At 38.5% G+C, this 21,482-nt stretch overlaps 1 protein-coding gene across 8 annotated transcripts in view; it reads right to left on the bottom strand.

Moving 5' to 3' along the window:
* RAPGEF4 (Rap guanine nucleotide exchange factor 4) overlaps positions 1-21,482 on the bottom strand; it is a 158,729-nt gene that overhangs the window by 69,600 nt on the left and 67,647 nt on the right. For all 8 annotated transcript variants that reach the window (XM_037397426.1, XM_037397424.1, XM_037397425.1 and 5 more), the window contains 2 exons: positions 14,624-14,696; positions 13,528-13,592 (listed from right to left, as the gene is read on the bottom strand). In XM_037397426.1, coding sequence (XP_037253323.1) covers positions 13,528-13,592; positions 14,624-14,696 — 138 coding nt within the window. The remainder of the gene's footprint in view (positions 1-13,527; positions 13,593-14,623; positions 14,697-21,482) is intronic.

Raw genomic sequence — 21,482 nt, 5'->3', positions numbered from 1 at the left:
CTAGAGGGCATTGAAGGTTGCCTCCTGAATTCCCTGGGGAGGTCAGCAACAAGGTAAACCCTCTGGCAAGCGGGGAAGAGAGGTTAATTTAAACTCATTTTGTGTCTCTTCTGGTGATCCCACATTCCTTATTCTCCAAGTTCAGGACAGTGCATTGTGTGAATGTACATGAAATGAAGAAACATTGAAGGAGACCGGCACATCTGCCTCAGATTCCAGCTGCCCTATCTAGTCCTCACTCTTCTTTCTGTCACCCTTTTCAGAAACGAATTTTTGCTAAAAATGAAACTGAGAAGGTATAATCTATCAATACCCCATCAACACCTTCTGTTATCCTACTTCACAGGAGATTTTTAATGATCTGTATTGGTTTCCCATCTTCACAGAATATATTTCTTTAAAAAGGTAAATTATTGTTTCTATATTATGTGAAAGTAAATAGAGGAAAGAAATCCCACACTGATGACTAGACCAGAACACATTTTTAAAAGAGCATAAACATCTTCTTTCAGCCAAGCATTTCTTTTCTTGAACAACTTTAAGTCTTCTGTCATAAACATAAAAACCATTCAAGCACTTCTGTTTAATTTACCTATTTTTGCGTCAGTGGAAAAGACAAGCATTCTGCTCTTGGCAAGTATCCACAAAACAACCTTCTTATCTTCCTTAAAACTTCTATTTCCCATGATGTCTACAAAAAGCTTGTCAAAGTGGAGGGTGCTGATGTGCTGACTGCTACCTATGCTGCCTCATCCAAGCCTCTCAGACTGTGCAGTTTATCTATTGGGTGGTTTTCAAAATTGGGTTGTGGTCTTGTTAGGGTAGCACCCTTCTTCCTAGTGCTTCCAACACAAGATACAGCTCCTGTGACTTGTTAGCATTGCCACAGCTCTGCTAACCACAATGAACCTTCATGACTGGACAGATCTAACCAAAACAGAAGGGACCTGGTCACGAGGGATAACACGCATCTTCTGAGGACAACCCACTAACATCATTACCTCCTCCTGCTGTGAGGGGACATCATCACCCAATTTAGTAAAGAGCAAAGTCCAACAGCATACATTCAGGGGGAAATACTGTCTGTGAAGGGCAAGGACTTTTCTTTTTCTTTTACAGTAAAATCCAATTGTAGTCTTACATACTTAACTAGTGTGAAATGAAGCTCAAAGCTGTTGTATTAGTTAATCAGTTAATTCAGAGGTCTTCACATACCTTAGCGGCAGTAAATGTATTGATAAAAAACATACAAAGGTATTTGGAATCAAATTATTAGTTCTGAACAACATGGATTAATATGCACTTTTTTTCACATTAATTCCATAATGCAATGGGAATAATCAGTAAATAAAATACAAACATTGAGTTAATGTGCATCTGTGTGAACAGTAGGTATTCCCCCAGAGAACAGTAAAAGAGTAACAGTATTAATTCCTGTCAACCTGAACAAAATATAATCAGCACTGGAAAATAGTAGATATTTCATATTTGTAAATTTGTTCTTTCCCTCCTCCTAACTTCCTACAGAGCTTGTAGTTGCCTAACTTGCTATCATTTAAATCAAGCCTGTTCACATTTGATCTTACTGTTCTGAATTTCAGCTCATCCTCCCTGATAACTAGTGAGGGACAGACGTTTCTAAAGCTGCTTCTGTTGCTAAATGAATCTTTCTTGCAACTTGAGAAAAAAAATTGCTCCACCAATGCACACAGAAAACTGCAATAATTAACCCAAGACTGATGGAAAGGTGAAATTACTCTACCTGCATTTTCCCTAGCTAACCACATCTCTTTACATCCCAATTCACCATAGTATGTTTCTGAAAGAGATGACCTCTTTTTAGCTCTCTCAGTATGCAGCCCAAGCTGTGTAAATTCTGTGATGTCTGGCTTTTAGGGATATCACAGAACCAGCCCTGTCCTTGTGAAATGGAAAGGGACCTATTGTATGTATTTTGTAATTTATCCCCTTTCTCCTATTTCTCTTTAATGTTGGCTTTAATTTTCACATCATCGCTAAAAATATTGCTTTGTCCAGCTGAATTTCTGTCCCTGCCATCTGTCAACTACTCACCTCCTTTTTAGACATAATCCAAAAATCTTCTCTGGCTTAATTGACTCTTTAGTGACTCTTTGTGGGCTGTATTCTTTCTAATAAGGACTGTTGCAGTATGTTAAGGAAATCACAGTGTGAAAATGTTTGCTGTTCCAGAGAAGTTTAATTACTGTAATCCAAAACAGCTTGCCTGGAAATACTGAATGTACATAGAGTATTCCCAGCTAACTTATGTTACAAAAAATATAATTTGTGCAGTGATGTAGGAATCTTCAGCTTCTCCATGACAGTTGGTCTAGGAGACTGTCTGGGGGAACGGAAGATGCATCCTCCCCTGAGGAATTTCTGGTACAGTGAAGTCCAATATTATTGCAGATTCTCCTGTGTCTGTACTACCACAAGGTCACACAGAGCTTTCCAGGCAGCAATCCAGGTTCTCCACCCCAGACCTCATAGCAGAAAAGCCAGACAAAACACAAAAGACAGCATTTCAAGAACACTGACTGTAACACTGAAGAAACCGAACAGACTAAGTAGCATTCAGGAGCTCTAGCAAGGCAACCTCCTGATTTTCTTCTCCTTCCTCCTTCCCCCAGTTTGGATCAGTATCAGGAAGACAAGAGAGCCATTCTATTACACAGGCCCAGGACTGCTGTGGAGCAGTCGCTATACGTTTAGTATAAGCAATGCCAGAAACCTTACTGTTAAGAGTTTTGTCGACAGGTTTTTCCAACATTGCTCTGGAATCTGTAGCAGCTAACACTGACACTCAGCAGAGTGTGAACTGAACCAGGGGAAACAAAAGGGGAGGGGTGTGTGTGTGTGTTAGGCTCCTTTATCTTGTGGACCCCTATAGTTTTGCCAGTAAAGATGAGGAACCTTATGCAGCAAGTAACAATAGGCTTTTCTTAGGTTCATTTCCCAGATTCATTTGGAAAAGCTGCCAGAACCCAGCAGCCTGCAGACCACAAGCTGAAAATCCCTCATCACACAATTAAAACAATCCAAGGCCGGGGGGGGGGGGGGGGGGAAGAGGGGAAGAAATATTTGCCTGGATCTGTATGTGTATTACAGCAATAATAAATTGTTATTTATACAAATAATACAAATTTGTATTTAAACACAGGAGACCGTATTTCTTTTGTGATTTAGCAGTGAACTGCAATAGAGCTGCAAGCTGCCCTGACAAAGCGATCCCCTGCCAGTTGTCCCTCTGCTTCCCCTGCAGCTGACATGGGCTGGCAGAAATGCCAGGTTTGGGGCAGGAGAGAGCCTCAGCCTGTAGCTGACAGGCCTGGTAGTGCATTATGCAGAGGCCAGATGTTTAAGGCTGCAGACAGTTCACAGCAGCCTCAAACAAGACCACTGTGGTCTATCCCCTCCTTGAACTCCACACCCAGGCTCTGCCCTGTTGCGTGCTGGCCCTGGCCAGGAAGCTATTTTTCATCCAAAACAGCAGAAAATTAAGCTCATATAAAGGGTGTTTCTGTCAGTTCTGCTCCCTTACCACCACCAGTCAAGCAGGAGTGTCAGTGTGATGGAGGAGAGAGCACATGTAGCTGGATGCAGAGAGAAGGGATGTCAGAGAGGGGACATGGGGGAGGACAGGTGCCCTACAGTCCCAGTACAGGTCACTGGAAGCTGCTGTAGAAGGGCAGCCACAGCCCTGTGGTTCTCCCTGGGCCAAATGGTGCTCTGCTCTGGGACATGATGCTCTCACTATCTTCCTATTGCACAGCCACCCTCTCCCACCTCTGTTCCTGATGTAAATGCTGGCCCTCATGCTGCTCTAAGATGGACTGTGTCACAAAACAGGTTTGGGTGAAAAGTAACCATCTGAGCTGTTGTGCAAAAGCCTACAAGGGAAGAGTGGCATGAGAGATGACGTTTCTTCAGCCCACTCAGATTCATGCATTTGAATTTAGCTACTTCCAAGAGTGAGGTTGGACAAAGCAGTACTGGGAGGTTTACAAAGAATTAATCATAATTCTCCCCTGTTAATCTACTGGCTCTTTCTCCATCCAGTTCATATTTAAGGTTATTATACAAATTGTTTATATAATTTAATTTCCTAAGATGAAAACGAATGTGGCTGATTAATCCTAATTAGAAGCAGTGTAATAACTGGTAATGGAAGTAAGACTAATCTTTTGGGTTTGAGGGTTTTTTTTCATTTATATTTTGGAATCTAAGTTATGTATTTTTCTGGTAGTCAATTCAGCTATGTGTATTTGTATTTCTTCACTAACTGTTATCTTTAAGACAGCTGTATCACAGATGATCTAGCACACAAACATCAAATATGTTCACAGTCTTGTGCCAAGCTCTCTTCCAGAAGGATATTTACAAAAAGAATAAATAATGAAAAGTCAGAAATCATAAATCTTTAAATACCTGAGCAGCACTTGTTCCTTAACCATCACTGGAGATAATAGTCCTAATTACCTTTTTGGCTCTGTCGTAGATATCAGACATTTTTGCCTCAGCAATTCTAACTCAGAATGGCTCTAAATGAGCACCACAAGCTGAACGCTTGGTTTGGTGGTGTTGCTCTTCACGTGGAGCCAGCACAACAAGGCTCCTGTTCTTAAGTAGCTAGCACAAAAAGAAGAACAAAATCACTGGACAGCTTTTCTCCACTATTTATTAACCTCTCAAATTTTTGTCATCTGTACACAGACAAAAAAAGATGCTGCTAAATGATCAGATCAGACACATTGATTACTTCTTACAGACTCAGAACTATAATTGACTTTGTGGAATACCAATTTCCAGCACACGTTGTAGGACAGGCAGTCAAAATGCTCTGTGAGAGATTATATGAGTGACTAGAATGAATCTGATTTTAAGATCCCTGATCCAATTTTTCTGCCAAACTTGAGAAAATAATTATAAGATTCAAAAAAATTCATTTTGCTGTTTCAAATATAAGTGCCAAATGTGTTACTTGTATACGCTTGACTTATCTGAAGACATGAACCTTGAAAAGGACTATCTTTTTTTCTCAGTATAATTACTTTCTGCCTTTCAAGTGCAAGAGATAAATGGAGCATACGTGCATGGTTTTTATGGGTTGGGACAGAATCACAGAGAAGACACAGCCAAGGAGCAGGAGTCATCAAATGTGACTCCGCAGTATATATTATCAGACTGCCCTTGCCAGCACTGGCAGGTAAGGCAATATGCTGTTTCCCCAGACAACTGGAACTGAGAGTGATGCTGCTGTTGAAAGAAGGTCCCATACCTACTCCACAATATTGAGTATTTTACAAATTCTAGTATTTTCTAATAATTTCTGTTATTTTTACATTATTTATTTTATTTATCTAAACTGTGATAGCAACAGTTATTCTGCTAGGCAAGAGGAGTTAGAAAGGGAAAATATCTCTTCAGCCAAACTGCCCTTCCCATCCTATCACAAGCACCCTTTTGTGCGGAGGTTAGTAGGGAGGAGGTGAGTACTTGCTTACTCTGCTACCCTGAAGGCAGCCAACAGTGTGAGTTAGATCCCCACCAAATCACAAGATCAATGAAGAAATATGTATCACTTAGTTTTCCATTTGTCTACTGATTTCTGAAATTCTTCCTCCCATTCATAGTGTCTCTTAGGATTATCGCACCAAGGACTGATCACAATAAGGTCCTGCAAGAAAAGTCACTTGAAATGTGTGAACACATATAAATCCCATGCCTTACAATGTTCTGAGTAAACCAGCACCTTTCTGTCTGACAGTCACTCCATCTTTTCTGTGACTGCAAGCTCTTTGTAGCAGAAGCCTTCATCCCTCCTTTGCATCACAGCACCCCGCACAAACAAGAATTGCAGGGCTTTAGGATACACATAAATTGCAATAAAGACTGACATAATATTTTTTTTTTAAAGCAAGAGAAGTGGAGACCACCAAAATAACAGTGATGACTGCTTGAGGGGACTGTTCATTCAGAATTCATATTAATATTCAGATGTAAAGGTCATGCAACTAAAAACTCATATAGTTTAGCTTTAATATTGACTTGAGTATATGGATTGTTCTGCTGGTAACAGAGGTCTCTCTCTCTCTCCCCCAAACCTCTCATTCTCCATTCTTCCCCCCTCCCTAATGATAAAACCCACACTACACTGATTTGGATCTTGCAGGTAGTTTCACCATGACTCAGAAAGTCATTACAGCACTTAAAGAAGGATAGATGCAGACACACCTTTCCAAGCTCAGTTTTTTATTCCGGAGCAAAGGGCAGCGGTTGCTTCTGAAGTTTTGCAGCTTTGACAGAAAAGGGAAGCCCTGTCTTCAGGTGGTAACAATTCAACTGTGCTGTGCTATCGGACACTATTCAGTATCCTTCCCATTTCATCTTCTCCCAAGATAAATGTGTCAATTTGTTTATATTTTAAAACTGAAATACACCTACATATATTTAATCCTCTGTTGCTAAAATGAGAGTAAAATTTAACATTAAGAATACTCCTTTAGCATCTGTAGATTGCAAAATTCTGCCCTTTTCTACAAAAAGTTTAATTCATCTACCAAGAGAAGTCCCGTCTCCATCTCTTACCAATCTCACTACCATTGCAGACAGATCTATTTATCCTTAGAGCTGTCCTTAGAACCACCACAATAAAAACTCATTGTAGAAAGAAAGGACCATGTTTTTTCTTCCAAATTCATGTGAGGGCTTCAAGGACCAGGGATCTTTGACCTGAATCAAGTACACACTGAAGAGAAATTATTTTGACATGTAGACTGGTAAATACACAGCAACTTGGACCAAGGATTCTGCTCTTTTTCTCCACAATGCTACTAATTTCTGTATAATAATAGATCAAATGAGAATCACTAACCCAATCTGCAGGTTTCGTATCGGGACTACTCTGGCTAGTTCTGTACTGGTCAGATTGGAGCTCAATTATATCATTAGTTACAGCATAAAAAACTGTTGCCAGTAGGAACTGCCATTAGGGTCTCCAGAATTCAGGGTACACAATGAAATCATGGGTCACAGATATTTCATAGATTATCAGGTAGCCGAACAGGGTAACAGAAGATGGGGTGGTGCAAGTGCAAGGTTTTCTTTGAGGCATCGCTACTCACACTGGCATTTAGAAGGGAAACCTACAGCTGTGTATCATCTCCATATGGCTGGAATTGGAGATACCAATGTACCAAAACCTTCCCTGTGGTTCTGCAACAATTTAGTTTATGCAAAGTCTACTTATGTAAGTCAGCAGACCTACTAACAATTTTGTTTATATTAAGGAGCTCTGATGACATATAAAGACCTTCACATTTTTCATGATGAAGTTCATTACTAACATATGAAAAATGTATTTTTCGCAGACTCCTACTCATCTCACACTCCTGTCTTTGTTATCTCTCCTGCCATATGCTGTCACCATGTGACTCATTGCCAGGGACTATATGCACAGCCCCTGCACTAGCCAAATTGTTACAGGCTGCGATAATGATTGAACCCTGAGCACTTCCACTTAGAGTAAAATGAAGAACGTGAACAGACCTCTAAGCAAATTACTTTCATATATGTGAAATTGGTGCCAAAATATCAGAGCAGCCCCTAAAAGTAATTGGTACAGTTAGGACTGTATGAAGACATTATTTAGAAATGTTTGCACATAGTGCTTTTATGCAATCACGTCAAAAACAGAAAATGAAAGGGAATTATTTTTTTAACCTATGCTAACATTGTATAGTAGAACTGACTCTGGCACAGAGCCCGAGAGAGGAGAGGAATTAATGCACACATACCACTGGACAGTTATATAAACCATCCACATAGAAAATCAGTTCTGATATAACACAGTTTTCATATGCATGTTGGAGACGTTAACACTTCCAAACAAACACCTTGTCATCGCACCTTGCTAGAACACTGCCTGCTTCCCTGCTCTATCTCTCTTTTTATTGTTTCTTCTAGGCTGAAAATTTCATAAGCATGTGAAACATTTCCCTTGGCATTCTGCTAATGCTTTATCAAATTCCACATTTGACAATCTACCGAATATGTTAAAAGATAAGTCTTCTTCTCGGTCATCTGGGAAAAATAAATTGAAATATAGGGAAATAAGAGGTAAAATTACTGGGTTTATTGCTAGAGTAGCTAATATGGTGAATGAATATGATTATTAATGGTGTCTTGTGTAGACTCTTCAAGGCTGCCATGTCATCTTTAAAAAAAGTATACTTTCGAATGCCCAGAGCCATACTTAAGTGCTGGAAGATTGAAATAAGTGAATATTCATTTGCCTGGCAATGTTGAAAATTGCAGTATTTTGAGGATTAACACTTAGATTATATCATTCTCTGTCAACTGAAAAAATCTTTTGGATATAATTTTATTAAATGCATTTAGAGTTGATAAAATAACAAATCATGTTTTCACAATCACTCAAATTATTTAAATGCATAAAAATCAGTACGGCACCTAAGCCTTATTAAAAATTCAGTAATCTACATTTAGATTACACCAAATTAACCAGGGAAGAATATGGATGAAAAGGTGACTTTCAGAGGAGTATTTCAGCACATCCTATAGTAGCTTTGCTATACAAAATGCCTTCAAATAAACCAATTCAAATAAGCTTCCAGTCTAGACCATTTGGTCATTACATGAAAAACAACAAGGGGACATTTCAGCCTGTAAACTTCACAAACTTGATCCATGTGTTTCTCAAATATTCGTGCACTAGGGGGAGTTCCTGCAACTCTTGATGACAATAGAAATCCAAAGACTTAACAGAAATAAAGCATGAGTGAGATTTCAGCAAAAAGACGTATTGTTTACCTAATAGCAAGAATGACTGTATGAGTTTGTACAACTTAATCTGCTTATATCTTCTGCGTTCAGTATGGTTTCATCAGTACAAAGGAGACGAAGAAGCACTTTTCCCTCTTTCAGGATGTATGCTTTCAATGAAGGCGGAAATTTATGTAGGTTTTAAACAGTCATAGAGATTAAGTTGTACAAAAAGAAAGCTAGTATGGGTTTTGATATGAGGTGTTGTTTTAATTGAGTATGTCACTGGAAAAATATATGTGAGCAGGTAATCAAAGTCTGTACCTTAATAAACATGAAGAACTGAAGTCTGTACCATAAACATGGATAAGAGGACTTCATTAACACTGCTCAGTCAGCCTCCATTCTTGAAATTCTCTGCTTTTGAGCACTTAATTTTTCAGCCTTCCTTTCAAGCAGAATTATTTAATTTTTGTGTGTGTGTGTAGGTGCAGTTTCTTGAGGACGTGGGGGTTCTTTTAGCAAACTGCAATATGGAGATTCCATTATGAAAAACAATATAAAACTTCAGCTTGGATCATTAGCAGGATTAGGACTTTTTGACTACCAGCTACTTGAGTAAATTGAATAATTGTTTTTAATTACAGATTTCTATTCCTTCTGTGGATCATTCCTGTTATCTTAGACATAGCATCCACAGTTTGCAAAGGAGTTTAAGACATTTACTGTTAGCAGAAAAAAACATTCAGCACCACACTCCATCGCAAAGGAGTAGTTCATGCTTTCAATGGGTCTGTCCTCTGTTCTTCTCCACATTCGTTCCTGTGCCTCTACAACACATTTCTGCAATGCACTCTTCTTTAAAACTATCACATATCTCATGTCTCCAGAGCTGAAAGGGATATTTCTTTACTCATTTCCCACTTGGGCACCAGTAGGGGGTGAAAAAGCACAGGGAAGACAACTGTTTTTCAGTTACTGTCTGGCTTTATAATAATCAAAATGTCGCTCTAGCAACTAGAATGAATGATTGCGAGAAAACCCATACCACTGAGCATCAACACAGGAATGCCCAGGCAGCCCAGAACCAAAGACGAATAGTGTGGGAATGCTGCACACACAACGCACACAGCCTGTGTGCACAAGCCTGCAGTTAAACCGTAACGAGCCTCTAGTGAGCCAGTTTCAACTGAGATTTTTCAAGTCTTAACAATACAGTTTATTTTGTAGGGGGTTGCAAATGGCACTCCTTACTGCCAGAACAAGCCCCAGATGTCAACCTCCTATTCCAAAGGACAGCATTGCTACTGTATCACTGGGAAAAGTTATTTAATATGTGCTATGTATTTTCCCCAAAACTCAATGTCAGAGAGGTGTGATCCATTTCAATTTAAAAAACAGCCAGAAGCATACTCTCAGCATGGCAAATTCAGCATAAACAGTGAAAAAGTGGCCAAATTGTAAGAACAGGATCTTGTAGTGGGAAGCTCTGTGTAACCCTGCTGCCAGCTCTGCTGGTAATATATGGAAACAGAAGCACTACCTATTCTGTCTGCACACTGGAACCTGACCTCCCCTGTGTTCTAAGTACTCTTCTGTATCTTTTCCAAAAATGTATTTGAAATTATTATTGATTTTGTAATTTTGGCTTGAGGGTTATATTCATCTCACAGATGCAGTTATATCTAACTCTGCCCCACAGGAATTTTCAAAAACTACAGCTAGAGAGACCAGTGTACAGGTATTAGACTGACTAGTTAAAAAGACCTAAGCTGTGTTATCTTCCCTTATGTAAGACAGCTTTAAATTGACTTTGTTTCCATTCCCCAAAATATAACTGAGGCAGCAGTATACTCTGTCTCAGTATTTTATGCTCAATTTAACTGTTATATTGCATCAAATGATGTGCAATAATGTAACCCTAAATGCAAATGAATTTGTGTTTAGTAAAAAAAAAAAAGTATCTTTGCTGCCTTCTCCAAAAATATTTTTTTTATAGAGTCTAATGAAAAGCAAACATCCCCATATGGTGAGAAGATTTCAAGGCATGTATTAAAAGAAAAATCTTACATTACTCATCAAAAACTAATACATGTGACAGTAGAAAAAAAATTGAGCTATGAAGATGAAACTCAAATAATTATCAAATAGGGAAAATAATCTATTACGGTGGTTGTAAAAGGCTCAGCACAGGCTAAAAGAGAAAAACATGCTTTTCGTATTGCAAGAGTGGAATAGATTAAAATTCATTTAAAGCAAATTACTTATAGTTATAAACTTCCCTGGAAGGTTAAAACAACACACATCCCCCAGAATAAAAGCATTATTATGATCAGAAATACTGAAGGTGTTATCTCCTTCTAAGGAGTAAGGTTACACTAAGAGTGTAATGTTTTCTTACCATTCAAAAGATTTTGAGGAACTTTCTCTGAATCTCAGAAAGCTCCTCACTCAGTCTTTTTCTGGACATTACAGAGTAGCCTGCAGACCTCTCTGAGATGTATTTGCTGCCAGTCCCACATCATTCTGGCAATCTAAAGATATCAGGTAGTCTAAAGGTGTCCTGCAAACTCTTCCCGTTCCCTGGATGAATGCCCTTCCCTGATGCTGTAGCCATCCTGACAGTCATATATCACTCTAAAATAAGCAAAATACATAAAATACACAAACACAGGGCTGTTTTCTGGTATGCTGTTATTTTGTATTTCAAATAGATGGCAACAATTCCAGGAATTTGGCCCTGCAATCCCAGTATCTCCCTGATCATTCAAAACTGACTGCCGAGCACAAAGATGGACATGTTGTGCAAGCACTGTAACAGCTGTCCAGCTTAAAATTGCGGGAATGAAGCTTGCATGCAGTAAACAAAACACTCAGATATTTATCTCTGCTGCGTTTACCTTTCACTTAATGTAACTGAAGAGAACTGTGGCCATGTGGCAAAAACACAGATCTAGGATTCATACACTGTGTAGCTTCTTCTGCCACATTTGCCATGGGACTGTCTGAGTTCCTCCAGCATGAGACAAGGTGACAAGCATCTGTTACATACTTACTCTCTCGGCTTCTCCACAGAAATGTGTACAGCGTGGGAGGGAGAAGGATGGTTGTTTTATATATGTGTCTTGGAAAGGAAATTAATATGGTTTGCAAAGGATCTTATTCCTGTAAAAGTCACTGAACAGTTTGAGCCTGCCCCAGCCAAGTTCTGTCTCCTACCCAGGTGAACATTACTTTGTGTGGGAAGAGTCCTGTTGTGCTAGAAGAGCACAGCTATTGGCAGCGGTATTAGTCACTAAATTTTGCTCAGTTTCTAAAACACTTTTTACCTGAAGGTCTGTACCACCCTTAGCTGTGCATCACTGCCCAGGATTGTGGGGATACCACCTTCTAGAAAAGAAAAATGTTTTTACCTTACTACCTCTGTTTCAGAAAATACAACATCTTTTAGTTTGGATTCTATGCCTAGTGCTTTCACTGAGAGGTCAGGCAACACCCTTGATCTGACCTAACTCCAAGTGTAGCATTGAAATGCCAACACCTTACCTGCCCTAGGAGAACCAGCTTTAGCAGGGGGTTTGACTAGAATATGTCCAGAGGTCCCTTCCAACCCTGAGCATTCTGTGATTCTGCCTTCTTAGAGAAGCACTGAGACTTAACTCATAATTGTTTGTAAATGCTTACAGAATGAAAGGTGCTATCTAAGTATCTAAGCGTTATTGCTCACCACATAGAAAAATGTTTATTTTCCTGCAGGATAAGGCTGTGTCAGGAAGTGGTATAGCATTAGTGAAAAAGACTCTAGTAAGAGGAACTGCATACTGTTACATTTATACATTTAATAAAGGCTGAATGTGACAAGAAAGGTCAGTACCCTTGAGGAAGCAGGACAGACAGACAGGGAGAGGTGGAAGCAGTTATTTTCGCATTAAGGAAACACACTAAAATATTCATTGTCTTTATCTGCTGTCAAGACATGTATTTTGTGTACCAAAAATACCTTTAACCTTTTAATAACATCACACAAATGCATCCAATTAAACTCCTATGTCCAGAAAGAAGGCATCCAAGCATCTATTTATTACTGTAACTTTTCTACTCCTGCTATAAAAAATTCTAAAAGTTATTAATCTTTACAGCAACGCCCAACACTATTTCTTCCCACTATTATAATTACTTTAAACCCGGCATAGAAATATTCATGAGTTCTTTCATGTGGGTTCTTCCTCTGGTGAGGCTGAAAGCACAGAACTATTTTACAAAGGGGAACTGGCATGTAGAGCTGCTCTCTGAACACAGGAGAAAATTCACCCTGAGCAAAGGGCCGGAACAATGCCTATGCATCAGTTAAGACTCAGTTAAGCCTTAAAATAGGATTTAGTTATGAATTTTACGATCCATCGGCAATGCACTGGTCTTGTCACAGTGCTGCTTTTCTTCTTTACCCTCAGCGCCTTTCTGACAAAGATAGGACAACCAGATTGTAACACAAACTTGGGCAGCAGTATACTTTCTCATAACGGTGATCCAGAACCAGTTACTTTTTCCAGTTGTATGGCACAATGCTATACTGTACTCACATGCAGCAATGACATGCTTTGTATTTGCACCTGGTTCTTTTCAATTTTATGCTGTACTTTTGCATTTTTATTACCAAATTCCTGCCCGTCCGCCCCCCGCTCCCCCAGTCAAAAAGCAAAGGCAAAACTAGGTGTGATTTACCTTATTACAATTTTTAGAAACTTGGCAAAGAGCACTGCTTGACATACTGTCCTTATCTGGCATTCCTAAAAAAAAGAATACAGAAAATAGATACATACTGTACATTCTTTAAGTAACAGTGGAGATATTTATTACTAGAATAGGGGATTGGAGGGTTCGATACTTTGATAACTTACACATTAATCTACGATTTTTTAAGAGCAAACCAGATTTATTCATACAAAAGTTTTCTCTTGTGAACACAAAAAACTAACTTGTGTAAGTACTATAAACAGCTTGCTAAACATAGTACTTTCTCACAACGTAATATTTGAAGTCTTTATACAGGAATTACTTACAGCTTTTTTATTTTACATTACCTGTGTTTTAGTACCTGGAGTCAAATGCTATGCTATGCTATTGTTTCACAAATAGAACATACTGAACACATAACATATGGGACAAAATTTGCAGATGCAATTGTTAGCCATCAGATATTGTCCTGGTAGGCATCTAAATAATCCTCTGGCAACTAAATGAAAGTACCTTCATTTACAGAAGTGATGCATTCCAAAGGCTGCCCTTGGATTTGTGTCTGCAACCCTGTCCCACAGTTTGACAGGTTCTCATGAGGCAGAGACATACCCAAACTTATTTAGCTATGTAACTAAGGTCAGGCAGCAGCATGTTTACTGCAGGCTGTCTGATCAAGCACTAACCTAGGTTCCCAAGCAAGTTGTGTAGCCCATCCCAACTAAAAAAATAAGTCAGTTTGTTATATTTATTTCAGTAGCGGGACTCATGGCCATGTTCCACGGAAATAACGCAACACCTATAACCAGTTAAATGTTAAGTGACATCATACAGTATGCTTTGACCAACAGGCCTGGCTCATAGTGCAGATTTGTGTACAGCTCTGTGTACACTTGGATACAGCTGGGAATGCAGTTAGGCAAGTTCCAAAGTATTTCCTACTATATGCAGTATTAATACAGTCATAATACTGAATTGCATTTAACATGTAAATTCCAACACTCAAAACTAGAGGACTTTCATCTATCCCTTTCTTCTCTTTTCTTTTTTTTCTAACCTTTAACATCTATTTTCTCACACTTACTGTCATTGTTGGAGCCAGTTTCCATAACACCATAAGGAGGAGTGAGAAGTCCAGACATATACTGTCGATATTTCTGAAAGACATCAATGGCACATTCAGTCAGGTACAAATGTATAAAGCTGTTCAATGGATTAGGTAGTATTTACATTTGTGTGTCTGCTGCCTCGTGCCTCACATGCACACACAAAATATGAGGTAGTCAGACATGTCTTTTAACACCACACAGCCTACTTTCTTGACTGGAGCACGCTGCCTTTGTTTTATCAAAAGTTGTGCTAAAACAGTTTCCTCCTCCATCTTCCCCAGAGTATGACTTTGAGGGTTCTAATAAATCAATATTGTACTTAGTTGTGTGATTTCCCATAAAGGCTGTTTTAAAGCTCATTTGAAATTGCACTACTCAGCTGAACTCAAGCTAGAAAGCCGCTTTAATGTAGGGATGGAGACAAGGCGGTTAACTAAGGATTCATGCGAATCAGGTACCACTACAATTTTGGTGTCAATTTGAAATATACAGGATTTAGTGCAAAACTACTAAACATTTAATTCCAACGCACTAACTTTGGTTTTCAGAAACCAAAGTTTATGAAACACATAAACCCAGCATAAACCCAGAACCTTGCGTTATGTAAACACACACACACAAACTGTATTATAGATGAAACTTTGCAACCATAAAAATAATGTCCCTCCTACTGCTGTGAACTACACAATTGTAACTGATATCAGTAACCGGTATTTTTCTTCAGTGAATGCTAGTGACATGATTAATAAGGTTCAAAGCTCTGTCTAGGGCTTAAGAAATTCACAGAAGCTAAAAAATAACACCAAATGGAAAAAATATCCTTTTATCAAATACAAAACATTCAATGAAGAAGTGACACATTTTTTGTTTTCAATCATACTGTATTATTGTCATGCTTAGGGGTAAACATTTATAATTCTCTTTTGGAACTGTCAGAAAACAAGCTTGTGCAACAGGGATGCTGATTATCAGCATAAATAAAATGTGTCATGCAGTCCTCAGGGTGTGCAACGAGCTGATTGTGAACAACCAACCAGCTGAAATTCATGGAGGTTTCAACTAAGCACACATAACAACCGAGACAGAAGATTTCCCTTATAGTACAATTTTAATTTGAAAATGTTATCCTTTGCTCTATGGAGCTGTTTGGATGTATTAACTTTTAGAAAGTGGTCTGCTGGATTTTAACAGATGCTTGAATTATCCTGTTAACATTTCTTTTTCTTGGAAATGGGTATGAAAATAACATCAATTCTAGCACTAAAGACTGAATGTCTTGCATTCCAAATAATAACAAAAGCTACAAAGACTACATTAATCTTAATAATCCAATCCTACTTTTAGACAAGCTATTAAATCCTATAGCTTAGTTACACATTATCTAAATCTCATCCATAATCCAGCCGAAAACTTACAGAGGCAAAACTGTGTTATATCCCTGGTTAGTCACATAAAATACATGCTACCTCATTTGAGGGTAAAAATCTCCTATTTTCTTTCCCAAACTGTTCACTTTACCATCCTCTGCATCCAGTCCTATGCCTGGAACTCAGTGAGAGGAAGAACATGAGAAATAATTATTTTCTCAGTTCAACTAGTATATCGCATACATAAAACAAAAGAAAAACTCATTTTGGTTGGCCAAATGAAACAAGGGAAAGCATGTCACAAGGGGCTGAAATAACATTTTACTCAAACAGTAGATAAATGTTTTATTCTACCTTCTACTGAATTTTGTCTTGAAATGTGACTTAGAGATGGAAAATTGAAATGTTTCATATAGGATGTGATAAAATCAAATTTTATAGGTTTTTTTCCTTTTGTTCTTCCTCACCATTCAGATTATATTTGTTTCTTTGTTCTGTTTTTCCCAAAACAGCATTTTCCCAGAAACACATTATTAGTCTACATTTAATCTACCTTGATAATGAACTTGAATTGCAGGAAGACCGTCATTTTCTCTTTTATTTCCTATACCACGTTCACAATCATCATACACCACATGACAGTTTCCCTTCTGATTAATTCTGTAATATTTTTCCTGATTATTCTTCTCATGAAATGAAACATAGAACACACCATATAATTTCCTAAAGATCTGGAGGCCTAGCTTAACAAAAATACCTACAGTTAGAACAAGCCAGAATTGCATATAACACTTCAAAGTAGGCAGCTAATCCCAAAGCCCACCAGAAACAAAAGCACAGACTGACAAGGAGTTCAACGCTGGCATCTTCCACATGAAGGTCTGACCCTGCCACAGGATGAGTCTACTTCCGAGTCTGGTACAGCAAGCCCAGTGAGCAGTGTTGCCTGTAAAGGAGTTCAGGCAGCATTACCAGAAGAGGCACTAATTCAAGACATGCCCTCAGAAAACTCAAGTTGTTCAGACTCATCCAGGGGACTTCTGCATAAACGAAACTACCTTCTGTATCTGGGTATCTGGAGGGAGGGCTGATACGACTGCCTACACTTGGTCTCCCGTGAAGATAACTCAGTGGGGTGTGGGTTGACATAGGAGGTATAATTTACACTTAAAATTGCATCACATCATCAGTCAAATTAAATGTCAAGGGACACTTATTTGTCAAGAAGTCATGGAAACAATGTTTGCTGAGAAACAAGTATGCAAAGACTTGGTAACTGCATAAAAATTCACAGTATCAGACAGAATAATGAAGTTCCATGCATGAGAGCTCTGAAAGCTGAGAAAATGAGGAAAACACAATACTGACTGTGAGACCTATGGTGTTACTGTAATGTCTGTAAATCAAAAGAAAATGCAAGTTAAAGTTAAATTGTACTCGTAGGTGGCATTTAAAATCATCCTGAAGATTAACAGACTAAATATTTACAAAAGGCTTTTGAAAATGTATTCCACTGGTAGTATGAAGCCAGGAAAGGCTTTCCTTATGAAAGACAGCAACAGTTAGCAAATCATCATAAGCTTGTTTATTACCAAAAGTCCTCAAGTTCTTTAAATCCAACATGACAAGCAGGTTTTAAAATTACACTGTGACCTATTCACTTTGTCTTCAGATTTCTATCAACTTACAGACTCTACCATGCAACAGCTTAAAGATGACACTTCCTGCACCTAATATGACAACACAAGTAATAAAGACAGTATTTTTTTCTTCCAGTTACTGACCACCTCATATCCATGCAGTGGTGAAAATTAACACGACCTTTTCAGCCACTGATACAGCCTGAAGCACTGAAGAGTGCTGACAAGGAATAGTTGGGGATGGGAGAAATGGAGGAAAGTGAATCACACACTTGCCTTACTGAGGAGGTGCTGTGGGTGAACTTCCTACCAACAGTTCCTAAGGCCCTTCATTGTCAGATTTTCCAGTGTGTTCCTTCACATGCTCTTATTTAGACTGCATTGACAGTTAGCTGCAGTTAGTCTCAGAGGTTTTCATGACTACAATAGATTTTCTTCTACTCTGTGAACATGATTTGGTGTATTTTTATATGTTAATGTTTAGAAAGGCAATTACCATAATTCTGATGCAAGCTATCTCTATAAATTCCTTACAAATTTTTCTAGCATACATAAGGTATATAAAATATGCCTCTGTAGTTAGTCTCTTCTATTCTGCTGCATGTACTGAAGAGCTAACACCTGTTTAAAGGGAAAGAAGGAGCAAAAAATAGATCTATACAATACAAACACTCCAAAACAAGCCAGGTAGGTGTGAAGAAAAATGATGAGCCTTTGTTGTCTATGTGCATTGTGTAGCAAAACCAGAGAACTCTTAACAGGAAAGACTCAGGACTGATGAAAGGAATAAATATTTGAACGCAGGTTCCACACCAGATACTCCCCTCAAGTGCAGCAGTTCTCCAGTCAGGAAAGAGTATTTGATGGACTGTGTGATAAGGACCCAGGCAATGGCGGTTTGTAGCACATGGGAGTCAAGTCAGGTTTCTGATGCTTCCCCGTGCCAATGTGAACCTACATGTGACCAGATGCTAGGAAGTATCTGGTAACATTGGAAGAAGTTTTGTAGACCGCAACAGGTGCTTGGTTGAATACATGAACTCTCTTTTTCTTTCTCCTTCTCCCTGACTCACAATCTCAACCCACAGTGTCACTCTTGACCAGATGCACTTCTGCTGCCTCCTGTTCCACCTAGCAGTGGCAGCAGAGAAGGTGACAAGGCAGAGACTTCATTACTTGCAAATTTGGAAGTAACACAAAATAATTCATTTCAGTTGTAGGAATTCTAGGCCAAACATCAAGGTGCCCTTTCCACACACACTTTTCAAAACGTTAACTGTTTTATTAGATACTGTTGACTCTTACCTGACTTTGGCAATCCTCCTAGTACTAGCTGTCCATATTCCTGCAATGGTTTGTCTTGGAAAATATATGCTGTACCTTGACAATGTAAGCCAGCTTCTCTATTTTCTTTTGACAATAAATAATTGATCACTGATGCTCTCAGTACAACTCTGTTCTTTCTCTGAGTTGGCTGCACCAGTCATATAATTTTGGCAATGAACCACCCTCCCTTGTGAGTATTACTCATCAGGGTGCGTCACTCCCATGGTGCATTGTTTCTTCTTCTCTTCTCTCCAGAACAATAAGGAGAGGTGTGAATGAGCCCCTGAAGATCCCTGGACTCTCTTTTCACCCATCAAAGCAAGCAGAGATTGCTGTCTCAGAGTCTAGATCTTTGCCTTTAGATCTGATGCTCCAAAGGTTGCTCTTTACTGAACTGACAGGTAAAATCTCAGGTCATCTGCCCACTATCCATTAGTGTTTTCCCATAAAAAGTTTTTAATTCTTAATTCTTACAGAATTCCACAAAAAAACCCAACCCTGATAATCATATTCATAGCTGGTTTTACCCAATCTTGTTACACAGGGGAAACCAAAAAATACACTTGCTATTGCCCAATAGTATGTGCCGAGACCCACAGATGAGACTGGCATAATTCTGATTTCAGATACCACCTTCTAAGTTTACAAATTACTAAGCGTATTTCTCCAAGCAAGCTCAATCAGAGAATTTCCCTACATTTCAGGTCAATGTCACTTAACTGGATATCACAAAAAGGACCTGACCCATGGCTATTTTACACTGGATAGTGAATCATTGCTTGAAGCTGGTGCTTCACTCCAGAACACAAAATATCCTGAGTATTACTCAACACTTGTCTTTGTCATTCACAAAATATATATATTCACTGTCACTCACGGTATAGGTAAGAGAACAGAATTACGATATTTCTAAAGGAAAGGATAAAGACAAATCAGGAAAAAAACCAATGCTTTTGTTTAGCAAAAACATATCTTTATGTATGGTGGAAAAATAGAAGATCTTACCATGACTTACTGAACAGAGACTGTTATGTATACGTCAGTCTATCAAGTCATTAAAATGAGATAGACAAGGCCTGAAATAGCAGAAGTGAAGTACCATTTAGTCATATTTAGATAAAATAAATACAGGAAATGCCTGTACTAAAATTGCTGAATCCTGATCCCAGAATTAGTACAGTTTATATAACAGCAGATGAATCTGCATCTTTTCCATTTATTTACCTATTTACCATCTTCTGAATGTTTCTGCATGGCTCTAATCAACTATGCTTTAGATTTTATTTTATCTCTTTGTTTTGGAGGCATATATTTTTCTGTCACATTCCCACTTAAATCAATTTATCGTGCTTGAAAAGCTCTGTATGCAGAATTTGCTTCACCACAGAATCCCCTTGATATTTAGTTGAGAAGAGAAATGCACCCAGCTCCCTGAAATCATGCCAAATAGCAGACTTGGCTACCAGATAGAAACCCGAAGATAAGACTGCACTGCAAAAAATCAAATCCAAGGAAATTAGAGCATGAGCAGTGATTAAACAAATTACACAGTCTATTCTGCTCCATCTAATTTAAATATAGAAATGCCGTCATGCAGCCCTCCGATTCTCTCTCCTAGAGGAATCCACTCAGGAAATGCAGTTGGGTGGAGACAGGACTTGGTTGGGAGGGGTGGGAAAAATTGCATACACTTAAAAGAGGACAAAGAAAATAAATGAAGAAGAACAAACAGTCCACTTGATTTATGTGTTTTCTTTTACTACACTTGTGTAACCCTAGAATAGATAAACTAGTTAAAGGAAAAAAAATGTAACAATTTAACTGCTTTTAATGTGAAGTTCAAATTTTCAAAAGTGGCTGAAAAAAAGCATCATACAATTCTGTATTTACTTTTTCACAGTTGTATCTGTGTTGAATTTGTTCCCTTTAAAATCAGATGATGATGACTGTCAGCAGCAGTGCTTCAATATCAATACAAGATCAGAAAATAAAGCTGTGCTCTCCTTCCTTCCCCTTTCATTATCACTTGTAGGAGAGAGGTGGCAAATCACACCTTAGCTGGAATTTTCTGTATTATGTAAGTGGCAGAATAGAATCTCACTCTTCTTCAAACTGTTCTGCTATGTATACCTGCAACTGTAAACCTCCATCTTTATTAGCAAAGCTAGCAAATATGTCTCAAAAACAAAGAGCAGAACTACTAGAAGTTACCACTTTAACATAAATTTTCTTACCACTACAGCCAACCTTTAAATCTACATTGACAGCAGTTAGATCAAGCTAAGTCTGGCATCATCTTATGGGTCATGCACAAGGGAAACCTGTTCCAAGAACAATTTCCTAAAGTGCTAGGCACAAAATACTTCCTTTTACCCTGAAGCAGTCACATTTCCTATTTTCAGATACACTATTTTAATGAGGAGGGAATCAGAGATGCACCTTTTCAGGTGAGCTCAGTCTGGGTATGCTATGCAAGAAGACAGTGTACAAGGAAAATCAGA

This window comes from Falco rusticolus, chromosome 8, assembly GCF_015220075.1.
Source record: "Falco rusticolus isolate bFalRus1 chromosome 8, bFalRus1.pri, whole genome shotgun sequence".
Classification (NCBI taxonomy): Eukaryota; Metazoa; Chordata; class Aves; order Falconiformes; family Falconidae; genus Falco; species Falco rusticolus.
This window is presented reverse-complemented; position numbering and strand designations above follow the sequence as displayed.